The 12,828-nt window shown below is 30.8% G+C and overlaps 2 protein-coding genes across 2 annotated transcripts; both read left to right on the forward strand.

Annotated features, from left to right (window-relative positions):
• Nucleotides 1-3,720: 3,720 nt before the first annotated feature.
• On the forward strand, nt 3,721-5,647 carry LOC108721467 (probable polyamine oxidase 2). The gene is given in 5 exon segments (XM_018446018.1): nt 3,721-3,822; nt 3,970-4,188; nt 4,627-4,842; nt 4,844-5,124; nt 5,483-5,647. Coding segments are annotated over 5 exon segments (933 nt in total). The 5' UTR covers nt 3,721-3,769; the 3' UTR covers nt 5,647.
• A 1,213-nt stretch (nt 5,648-6,860) lies between these two features.
• Fsn (F-box synaptic protein) lies at nt 6,861-8,613 on the forward strand. Its single transcript, XM_018446083.1, has 4 exons — nt 6,861-7,232; nt 7,631-7,904; nt 8,056-8,146; nt 8,313-8,613. Exons 1-4 carry the CDS (start codon nt 6,928-6,930, stop codon nt 8,405-8,407), a joined length of 765 nt encoding a protein of 254 aa, XP_018301585.1. The 5' UTR covers nt 6,861-6,927; the 3' UTR covers nt 8,408-8,613.
• The last annotated feature ends 4,215 nt before the right edge of the window (nt 8,614-12,828 follow it).

Consider the following 12,828-nt stretch of genomic DNA (forward strand, 5'->3'; position numbering starts at 1 on the left):
AAATGCGCGCACTAGCCGGTTACGTTAAATTATAAGATCATATAATCGTCAATATTTTCGCGCAAAAAATTGCATCGAGACGATCTTGATCTCGTTTGAAAACTAAAAACCTACAGTATCTATAAATGAGAATATAAGACAACAAATTTCTATAACTAAACTGCTTACTTCGCTGTCATATTAAGCATTACTCCCGATAGAGGCTCTTATTTCTTGGCCACCTATTTATGTACACACATACACATAATATATAGTTACGTGATATACTCAAATCTCGTGGTATACTCACAGACAGTATGCATATATGTATATGGTTAGTGATCAAACAAGGACAGCTTGAAAACACTTTCACTCTTACTATCATATATGCAAAATAATCGAAGTGAGCAGTTATAGAAATCTGAGTAAGATTCGCTTAACTCGGACGATTAGTTGGCAAAATATCGTCGATTTATTATAAGAATAAAATTAATTTTGCTTCTTGAAGTCTTGATTAAAATATTTTCTAGACCATTATTTAATCGTTGATAGGCATCTTCGTATAGAAATCATCGTTTCTTTAAATTATAATATTTCTCTCTCTCAACTTGAAAAATCATAATTTAAAATCGCATTGAAAATGCTTTCGTGTCTATAACAATTTTATCAAGTAGAACTTTATTCTCTTTTATTAAGAAATGATTAATATTAATATTATTTATTTGATGCTTTTATAGCAAAATAGAAATTTAACTATTTATAATAAATTAATTTAAATAGTTTTTATCTAACAAATTGTCTAAAAATATAACAAAATTGCGAAAAAAGATTTAATTATAATTTCCTTTTCTATGAAAGCTTGATGAGTATAATTATTTTATGTAACATCAACAGAATCAATAAATTAATAAAAATATACATATATAAAATATTTACCATATTATTTTCTGATATTGTCCAATACTTCTCCTCTTTCTTACTTAGTCGTCTGTTATTGTTCCTTTATGACATTCATATATAATAATTTCCATCAGTGAAAATTCTCATACTGCGATGTCAGAACAGGAAAATACACAGTAAAAATTCCTGCAAATTATATTTGAATTAGAAATATATATACTTTTCAAATATCGTTGTAATTATCATGTATTTTATCTCTAAATTAGATTGCACAATTTTTTTTATAAATGAAGTTAATATCTTTAGATTTTAATTAAACCGACGGTCCTTTTTTCTTTAGTTCCAAAACGAAATTAAGTGAGACTTAAATCTTATGAAATTGACCAATCATAGTCGAATATTCTTCTCGCAATCGACTGTGATTGATAAATTTCTTCAGATGTAAGGCTTATTGCAGCTATCTATTGTTGTTTCGGAACTTATCATTATACTGTAAAATGAGATTTGGCTTAAAATCGGAATAACTTTGACACAAACTTTAACAATGTCCAAACAATACACATGTCAAAATCTAAACATAAAAAGCATTAAAAACGTCTTAAAGACGTCCTGATTTTGAATATGCGTGCTGTCTAGACATTTTTCAAAATTTGAGCGAAAGTATCTCGACTAAACTAAAGTTACCCTATTTTACAGTAAGTACATTTTTTTACATTTTTATTATTTACGCTATTTTGTATACAATTTATTTTGCATTATGTGTAACACATTACAAAGAATTACATTATAAAATTTAAAATATAACATAATATACAATAAGAATACATGCAAAATTTATGATGTAGAATTACAAACAAAACGTTCGATATGCGTATAATAGGTAACACAATTTTGTCACGATGCTATGTGAAACATGTGAGTATAATTATCGACACATGACTATTACGTAACGATTCTTATTAAGCGCACAGCAATTACAAAGTTTAGTCTGCTTTGTTTAATTTACACAAGCAACCACAATCAAAAAGAATGTTAATAAATACGTTACATACAGGGTGTATCTAAAATAACGTACACTAATCATATAGTGCTGTTTCTAATAAAAAACTGAGTCGAAAAGTCCTTTACCATCACAATTTTGCAATTTTCGCAATAGTTAACAAGATATTAATTACAAAAAATCGCTGAATATTGGTTTTTTTGGAAAATATGGTATTAAAAAATTCTGAAAAAATTCTTGTAACTTTATGAGAAGAAAATAAACAATTTTTATCTCTAGCAGTTTTTCTGTAAAATTGATAGTATTTGAGTAAAAAATTATTGAAAACCAATATTCAACGATTTTTAGTAATTAATATCTTGTTAACTATTGCGAAAATTGCAAAATGGTAAAAGACTTTTCGACTCAGTTTTTTTATTAGGAATAGCACTGTATGATTATTTCAGTAGTATACGTTATTTCAGATACACCCTGTATATCTTTCAATTAAAAAAAAATGACAATTATTGACATATATTCTCATCCTTGTTTAATGACAAAAAGGATAAAATGATACTTGCGAGCGTTGCGAATGTTAAGTGAAACGCGCTCTTATTTTGAATATTACCGTTATTATAATAAAATATAAAATATAATTTAAAAGTATCTGATACGTGTATCTGAAGACACTTTTCAAGTATCTGTATCTAGATACATTCTAAAAGTATCTTATCCATCACTGCATATAAGTTTCCTTACCAATTAGTGAATCGCGATGCCAGATATTTCCGGAGCCGATCTGTTCCGTGTCCGTCGCGTGCAAATGAAACACGAATGCGTCAAGATGGCGGCCAGGACGCCGCGGGGTACAGCTTCGTTTTCGGCGCGACCAACTTCGCGCGCCAAAAAACTTGATAACGCTACGCGCTTATTCTTAAAGTCCGATCTACACGCACACATCGCGAGTCGCAAGTTGCAAGCTTGTTGCGTCAGCCAATCCGATGCGTTAATTTTAAAAGTGATTTGCTTCGAGATTTTTGCATTCTGTGTCTTATGTAGATCGGCTTTAACATCAAATTTATGCATTTTCCGTATTTCGCATAATAAATACCATATTCGCACTTTTTATGATAGTTACTTCCCAGTGAGAAATGACAATGGAATCGACGTTAAATCGACGTTGATTTGACGTCGATTCGATGATTTCGACATCGAATCGACATCGATTTGGAATCGACGTCGATTCCATTGTCATTTCTCACTGGGTTTTGCACTAACAGAATGTGTATTAATCTTATAACTATTAGATATCTACGAAATATGATCGTCGCTTTATCGATTATTCGTACTATATACTTTCAACCGAATAAACCTTAGGAAATATGCATTCTAACAAATATCAATGTGCAAATACCAAATCTATATCTATAATATTATATAATAACTAGACGTTATGTAAGAAATAAATGTGGAGCTAATGTAGATCATTTAATTTTGCGATTTATGTATTTACATCTTATATTCTCAATTTAATATTAATTTTTCACAAATTATAAATTTTTAAACGAAAATTAAAAGATCTGTATCCAAATTTTTTTTAAGCAGGAAAGCTGTGAATTGATTATTTGCCAATTACTATTATTATTATAAGCTTTATACCAAATTATAAATTCTTTCACCAATTTAAATTACAATTAAAACTATCAGCTATCACAAGTAATTATGTATCGCTTGATAAATGCGAAAGATAACAAGACGACAATAGAAAGTCGTAAATGAAGTTGTTTGTTTGTAAATGACATATCTTTCTCATAGTAACCCGTGTCTAAATTATATACGTCTAAATTTCTGAGCAACTAATAACCACTTTTTCTATAAATTAATTGGTTTTAATACCACACAATCAATGAAATGCTCTTCAAATCTAGGGTATCATCCAGGAAGCTGTTGAAATTTCTCACAAGGTATGCGGGAATTAATCAATTGTCAAATGAGATTACAGTTTCTTTGCCAAAAATGGTACTTTTTCATGTTATCGACTCATTTGTTAATGAAATTGGATTTCATTTGCAATCCAAAGTAATCGAATGAAATGATCTCCTGCGTTGCAGATTATTCTCGGACAAAGGTGGAGGAAGTAAAAAAGATATACCAGAATGTGCAAAGTCGACAAATTTCGAACCATATCAGCTGGAACCTTGTATGATAGATCCGAGCAAACCACAACCAACTGTTGTGATCATAGGAGCTGGCATGGCTGGATTATCGGCAGCACATCGATTGGTTCAATGTGGCCTCCGTAATTTTACGGTTTTAGAGGCCACAGATAGGTATTTTGAACAAATTAAAAATTAACTTAAAAATTTAAAAATTAATATTAATAAACCCCTTAATAACTGTAAGAACAATAATACGCTGGTGTATGGTATACCCTAACATTACCTAAATTAGATTAAAGTGATAGGATATTATATTATCTTAATAAATCTTATAATATCTCAAAATAACATATTATAAAAGTTTGACTGTATTATTTTAATACTATTTTAATGCATTTTGTCATTTTATTAGTCCTGATTCACAAAAATGTAATAGATTTATATCGCCTATACAGCACAGAATTTGCAGCAATATCGCTGCAAAATCTCTGCAATATTGCTGCAATGTTGCTGCAAGCGTTGCTGCAATTTTTGTGCAACTTTGTGCTGTAGGGGCGTCGTTTTTAATTTTGCTTTTATATAAACAAATTAATGCATTTCCAATTCGAGACCGGGTGGACGGATTCACTCTTGCTGGTTGGGCGACGTGGTGACGGAAATGGGTGCGACATGGATCGAAGGTGGTAGCGTGGTGAACCCAGTGTTCACTCTGGCGGCACAGGAAGGTCTACTGAAGACACCGCTCTTCAGGCCGGATCCAAGTCGTGGACTTTTCTGTACAAGCGATGGTAGAGCCATTGATTTCCCAGTCAGCATCGTAGCGTATCTTCCGGCAAATCGAGCAACAGGCGGCGGCTCTCTTTTCTCTTGGCTGCGGTCGTGCTCATGGTACGTTGCTGAATTTTATGGGCATCAGAATTCAACAGGAGCTCCACAATTTCCCGGAGGAGCAACGGTACAGTTGCCCAGGTCAACTTCAAAGCCATATCGGCAGCGATATAAAGGGTTTGGGTGACCAGATGAGCCAATACTTTACTGGAGCCTACAGTTACATGGCGATGGACAGCACCGTTGGTCACCAGTGTGATCTGGCTAGTCCATTACCAGGTATCTCCAACTTTCGTTCGCGAATATTCAAATAGTAAGGTGACATTTTAATAACGTTTTATTGTTGTTAGAAACGTCACTAAGACATAATTAAGACGTCATTTATGTGATATCACTTTGTTATTTGAATATTTACCTGGATTTAACTTAAATATCTATCTGGAGCTTCACTCTGAATTTTGAATATCCAGAGATCTTACATGTTGATAGCTTATAAATGTATATATAGCTCTCAATTTAATCTATAAAAATAAAAACATCAGATAACTATTAACGATTACAGCTCGATCAGTTTTATATCAGACATTATTACAATTCCGTTAATGACTGCATTTTTTTCAATATATGTCATTTCTAGACTCTCGCGAAGCGATACCTCCTATACTCTTATTCGCGGGCGAAGCTACTGTACCTGGTCGCTACAGCACAGTGCATGGTGCAAGGCTCAGCGGTATTCGTGAAAGAATAATTCAATTAACAAAACGATACAATGGTCCTCCCAAAGTGCTCGTTAAATCGTGATCGTGGCTATCCGGAAATATGTACAAAGAAAGTGATTATGTGCGATTTCTATTATGTAACATATATATTGCAATTATATATCGAATATATTATTGAAATATATATATCGTATATATTTATGCTTGTATGTTTTGTAAATTTTGTATAATTTTTTGTACAGATGATAATAAATTGTCTTTGAACATATAAATGGCCTTATTCGCGAAGAGGAAAAATACGTAAAATAGCAAATATTAATTCAATACTGCAATAATGTTGTAGTTCCACTAGATACGTTTAAATATTTTCTGGTCAGAAATTTAAATTACTATTAAAAATAAACTTTTCAAGAATAATTCTAATTAACTCAATATCTGCATGTCATCTCAAAATATGTGTTTCTTTTTGCGCAACCACTTTGTGGCATGCAATGCATAATAACGCGATCGATCGAAAAGCATAATTACATATATTTTAATCCTCTGCTAGTCGAGTTGGACTTTAAAAGCACAGTCGATATTTTGATTGTAAATTCTGGTAGATAAATTTAAATGTATAAAAAGTATATAAAGTACAATTGGACTTATATGATAATAAAACATTTTACACATATGCAAGAATTTTCTCAAATTTTTATATATTAGGAAAAAATGTTTCATATATAATTATATAAAATTATATAAAAATATATACATACATGTGTGTGTGGTGTCCCATTTTAATGCCCAATCCTAAATAACTTTTTTATTTTTGATCTTAGAAAAAATGTTTTAGACAAAAGTTGTATGGTTTTGAGGTGGACATAAAAGCAATTAATACATAATAACTCGATCGATTAAAAAGTAATTATTACATATTTTAATAATCAAAGTGCAGAATAATATAAAAATCTGTAAAACTCAAAGATATATTTAGGTTGCCGACGAAAGATGCAAAATTCCACATGGCCCATGTGGAAGTTTAATTACATTGAATATTAAATTGTATTAATTATATCTTGCACGATATAATGTAAGAACATTATCTGATGGGTGAATTCATCGTCATTCTTCTAGTTCATGTAGACTTTTAATTAACTGGAGCTCCGTCAAAGTTGTCTGAACTCGTCCTGAAATGCATGAATGTGTGAAACCGAGAATGTGGGATACCCGATAATATCTCGGATACATTCCCTAGAATCGGGCTGCGCCGATGAACGTCAATGCCCGTACCCGTCTAACATGCGCGTAGTTTGTGACGTACGGACAGTGTTTCTGTGCCGCATATGTTTACGCTCGTTCCTCCCGAGACGGACCCGGCAAAATGGACGATATAGCATTGCGGGCGTCTGATCATGTTTTAGAGGTGATATTCTCGTATCTGGACCTGCACACGCTGAGAAACTGCTCACTGGTGTGCAAACGGTGGTACCGGTTTCTCAACGACGAGAACAATGACGTGTGGCGGATGCACTGCATAAGAAAGCTTGCCCAGGAGGCCCTCAGCTCCGATTTGTTGTCGTCTGTGCCCACGTACAAGTCGAAACTGCGTGCGTTCTATCATGCGTGGAATCCGAACGATTGCTCGCGGAACATTTACATTAAACCCAACGGATTCACCCTGCACAGGTTGGTGTGCGACGACCGTTGTTCCTCCCATGCGTGTCACGCTCGTCGAAAACGAAGACTCCGTTTGTACTTTTAACACGGATATATTTCGAGAGCAATCTTGACTGGTCATAATGTTGCTTTCTGTTGTAAAACCAGCTGTCAATTAATGTAGCGGACAAGGTTACAGAGAAAGAAATTCATGACTTTTTTTGTAGGACAATATAGTTGGAGGATGCTTTTTTTTTAGATGCTTGAAGGAGCTATAGTTGAACTAACTTGTAATTGTAGGAGAATGTACATAAACAATGGAATTTCTTAAGCGATTAGTGAAAATTATAATGATATAATAGAAGCATGAAGTAATCTGACAAATACAATATCCAAAATGTCTCGCATCAGTTACCATATCATTGCAGAAATCCAGTAGCCCAGAGTACAGACGCGTGTAGAGGCAAAATAGGCTTTCGACACGGGCGTCATGCCTGGGAAGTAATCTGGGAAGGACCATTAGGAACAGTAGCAGTAATAGGAATAGCCACTAAAGAAGCACCCTTGTTGTGTCACGGATACGTAGCGTTGCTCGGCTCCGATGAACATTCCTGGGGTTGGAACCTTGTCGATAACCATTTGCTACATAATGGAGATCCACAAGGAAATTATCCTTTACTCAACAATGCTCCAAAATATCAGGTATTAAGTTTGTCATGAATTGTATTTGATAATAACCGAATCATTTTGTATATATATTTTTTATTTTATTGTGTATTTTTACATTTATTCATTGATATTTGTCGTGACTCGTTTGAAAATATTTCTAACATTTGATAATTTTCATGTACAGGTTGGGGAAAGGATTAGAGTAATTTTGGATTGTGATGATAATACCTTGTCTTTCGAGAAGAATTACGAATTTCTGGGTGTAGCTTTTAGAGGTATGACATTTTATCTATATTTCTTTTATGTTATTACTATCTACTATTATTATTAGTATCAAAAGCTTGAGACAATTATATATCGTTTTCTTTTTCTGTTTTCCAAATCATTCCTTGAAATATTAAAACAAGAATGTAAAGTTTTACGAATCACTTTGATAAACAGGGTTACCAGATAAAAGATTATATCCATCTGTATCTGCGGTTTATGGAAATACAGAAGTATCCATGGTATACTTAGGACCACCATTGGATGGCTAACACATTACATTAAAAAAAAAAACATATCCTCAAAAAGCTCGTTTGAGGCTGTACAATGCATTCTTAAATGCCAAGTTCTCTGCAGTATACTAACATTGTCTACGTTTAAGTAGAGAAAGCACACGATAACAAACTGTACAATATTTACAGAAAAGTGTGCCTGTAGATTACTTGGTCAATATTGTAAATAATAGACATTTTATTTTACTTAAACGAAATTTGCAATGCATTTAGTTTGAACAATTCATCAGTCGTTTGATTGATACAATTGAACGTGTTATACATGGAAGTTTTAAGTGATACTAGTTCTCTCTCAAATAATTATGTATATGTATAATAATATAAAATTAATTTTATATTTTATTTTAATTTTTACTAACAATTTTTTTTAAATATTGTCATACAAAATTATAAGAATCTACAACACACATACGTATGTACATATGTTGCAGATTATAAATTTGTCACATATTTAATGCTTCTATGTAATACTATTTTTATTTATATTGTTTATTTCTATTTAATTGTATAAAGATAAAATGTGTGTAAATTTTATATATTTATTTATAATAATCTTATTTTCAAAAAGGATTTCTTTCAAAAAGAATTCCATTTTAATGTCTTTAAACAATTGTTATAAATAATATTTAAATACTTTTCGATTTGTTTGCATTTGTTTTTTTGTATTATATGTAATAATCTCAGGACACTCGTTACAATATTACTTTTTATTACTAGAATTAATGAACTCGTTACATTCTTCCTGAGGTGCGTTCAGATTCCTACCCGAGTGTTTTCCAGGTATCATGTTATCTATTGTTTAACATTCGGTGAGCAACAAAGATAAAATGACACCTCGGGTGAGAATCTAAATACAGCCCTGAATACTCATATTTTTAATATACATAATTTATTAACTTATGTCGTAAATGATACAGCCAAAGGAAAAATAATACGAAAATCTTGTGTTTTTTGTAAATCTTAATGTATACGATTTGCTTGTTTCTTGTGATTTAGTGTAATTATATTATATGTAGAGATTAAGAATGTTTGCGATAAATTATATTTTATTTATATTATAATCAAACAAAAAATGGTTTTTAAAAACAATTCTTGACGTAATAGTATACAGGGTGTCTCACTTAAAGTGTTCATTGAGTATAGCTACATTATTTTTTGTACAAGATTAAATCATGAAAAGAATTATATAGTATAATAGAATCAAATAGTCAATGTCTTTTGCGAGGCCTCATTCAATAGGCATGAAAACCATTCGTCCTAAATAAATAACTAAATTTTACATTTTTTGTTTCTAAAATAATAGATAGGGATCCACACATATTCAACACATAATTTCTTTGGGAAAGAAATGCGAAAAAGAAGAAAAAATATTCAATAAAACATTGCTAATGCAATGTATTTTTCTTCATATTTTTAACGTCTTACATCAAAGTGATTTGATTTAGATTCTAAGTCGCCATAGATTCTATGTTGCTATATACTGAAACCTAATATCGTTTTAATATCTTGTGTATATGCTGTATAAAAAAATTTTTATGCCACTATTGTGGATGAATGAATAGCACAAAAGAGACATTTACTGCATAAAATTTTAAAAGATGTCCTTTTCATTTATCGTCTAATGAATTTTTATGTTGACGACTTATACATGTATTTATATATATAAATATGAAAGATTGTATATTACAATCTATATTTATAAATGATGCTGTTTTTAATATAAAATTGAATACTGATGATTAGAGTGAACTAGGTGTGATCACTAAGACGATTATTTATAATGTACATATTTATTATAATATTTGCGTTTGCTGTATGTAGTGTTCGTGAATTAGTTTTTCTAAACTTTTGTACAGAATCGTGTACATAGTGATTATAAATATTTGGGAAATAAACTTTATTTCGTATGTACCTATTGGTTCTATTCGTCTAGTTTATCAGCCTTTACTTATATTTGATAAGCATTTCATTGCATTTTAATATCGATTTAATCTACTGTTATGGATTACATAAATCTTGTTATATAAATAAAAAATACAGCTAGACTTAGAATTCTTTATTCACTTTACCCAAAACCTTACAATATTTTCACAACTCGAATGCTAGTGACAGTGTAACAATGTTACACGTATGAATATCTATCTTACAAGCGACGCCACCCAACTGTCCGGCACTGATTTGATTCTCCGTGAAATATGTTGTTAAACAAAAAAATCTAAGAGAGAACACGTATTTTTTTATACGTGCGCTAATTCATAGATTTTTGTGTTTAACAACATATTTCACGGAAAATCAAATCGATGCCGGATAGTTGGGTGACGTCCCTTGTTAGTATCTGAATATTAACTCGTAGACTTGAGAGATTATCATGTGATACACTAAATGAAAGGCCTTTTTTATACGTACTGATACTAAATGTTGAAAAATTTTCCTCTCTTTTTAATTCTTTTTAAATTATTTAAATGAAGAGAAAGACTTTCGAATACAGGATTTCCAAATTTCCAAAGTGTGAATGTGTTGTTTAATCTTATCTTATCAAATAAACGCGGTTGTGTTTAGTGAAAGTAATACTGTACAGTATAAAGAAACATAATTACAACAATACTAATATTTTCACTGCGGAAATTTGTATACAGATAGTTAGAACCAATGTTGAGTATTTACGTGTAATATAAATTGTTAATGTGTAATTTAAATCAACGAATGACAAAAAGCAGTTTCACATTATTCGTCTATCTAGTTTATACATATATTATCCCGTATAATTATCAGTATCCTTTTATTTATTATAAAATTATTTACTTTTATTCTTTAACATAACTATATATAAATTTGAGATCATATTAAGGTTGTACAAGTCTGGCGCTATTTAAATGCTTATCAAGCGTACAGTATTAAAAATAAAATCATTTTATATATAATGTAATTTAAAAAATGAGATTAATTGAAAAATTATTTTATTTTCTTTCTTCTGTTTGTATCTCTAAAAATTAATTAATTCTTTTATTTTTAATTCTTTATAATTGAGAATTTTTTTATCAATGTAATAGTCTTCATACCATTTCTATTTTCAATCTTTTCCTAATTAAATTTAATTGAAAAAGTTGTTAGTGAACCATTTAATATTGTATTTAACATCGTACGTACTACGGAATGTATTAAATCATTTTTAAGATAGATATTCGATCGAAAATATTCCATTAAAATAAAATTCCGCTAATTTTTAGGGTTTTCTGTATATCATGCAGAGAAGATTTTATTTCAATACAATTGATTCGCCATGGAACGCAATGTGCAATATGAGTACTCGCCAGAATATAATTCCACATACTTAACGTTATCGACATTATTTACAAGTTCTACGTTGAAAATAAGAAGTAATGTATCTTTTTGTACAGAATATATGTATAAAGGCAACGCGAAGTCATGTACAAAATTGTGAACAATTCACTGGTAACGCATTTTGCATATAAGCCAAGTATTTATAAATATCATTATATAAATGAGGCTGAAACTGACGAGAAATTCATTCACGATTAATTGCAAGCATACAATTTAAATCATAATAACAATGACAAATGGACTCAATAGTTCTAATTTAAAAATAAATATAAATGCCATATACAGGTAGTATGTACGCTGCATATATACTTGTATATTGTAAATATTTTATATACATAGTGCCTCAAAATTCATGAATCAAAAATATATAGCAAGAGTTCTTGAAAAAAATAAGTCATAAGAGTATTTGCGATTTGCCATTCCGAGTAGTAATTTTTGAGACTAAATATTAAAAACTGAATCAATTATAGCTAAACCGTTAAACAACTCTTTAACCTTTAATTTAGTCTATATATCTACAGTTTAATCTATAATTGGTCTGTTTTTAACTTTCATGCCTTAACAAGTACTACTTCTTGAAATTGCAAATGGCAAAAACTTTTATAATTTATTTTTTCGAGAACTTTTTTACTGTGTAGTGTATACAGGGTGTTTCCAAATTAAATGGCAAAACTTCGGGAGCGTGTAGAGGAGTAAAAAACTAAGAAAAAAAGTCCTATAGACATATGCTCGTTTTTGCTCCGTTTCAGAGAAATCGAAAAAAAATGTTTACATTTCTTGCCATATCTAGCACCGACATATTTGATTACATTTTCCACTTTCTGTTATGAATTTGTCAGTCGCTCTTTGAAAGCCTTTAACAGTAGATGAATTTTGTCTTTTGCAATATGCCGCGTACGTATTCTAATAGTGAATATGCTGATATGGTTTTTGTATACGGTTTCTGCAACGGTAATGCTTTAAAGGCGGTGCGAGAATATGCACGACGATTTCCAAACAGAAGAGTGCCAAACCGAAGAGTGTTTATGTTGACATTTAATAGATTGCGAGAGACTGGA

Source organism: Mycetomoellerius zeteki, unplaced genomic scaffold (assembly GCF_001594055.1).
Source record: "Mycetomoellerius zeteki isolate Tzet28-1 unplaced genomic scaffold, Tzet1.0 scaffold174, whole genome shotgun sequence".
In the NCBI taxonomy this organism is placed as follows: domain Eukaryota; kingdom Metazoa; phylum Arthropoda; class Insecta; order Hymenoptera; family Formicidae; genus Mycetomoellerius; species Mycetomoellerius zeteki.

What these genes read in the sequence shown, in the direction of transcription:
- Fsn (XM_018446083.1), top strand. Translation starts at nt 6,928, where the DNA reads ATGGACGATATAGCATTGCGGGCGTCTGATCATGTTTTAGAGGTGATA. An exon ending in AACGGATTCACCCTGCACAG is followed by an intron (nt 7,233 to 7,630) that starts GTTGGTGTGCGA and finishes ATATCATTGCAG; the next exon opens with AAATCCAGTAGCCCAGAGTA. An exon ending in TCTGGGTGTAGCTTTTAGAG is followed by an intron (nt 8,147 to 8,312) that starts GTATGACATTTT and finishes TTTGATAAACAG; the next exon opens with GGTTACCAGATAAAAGATTA.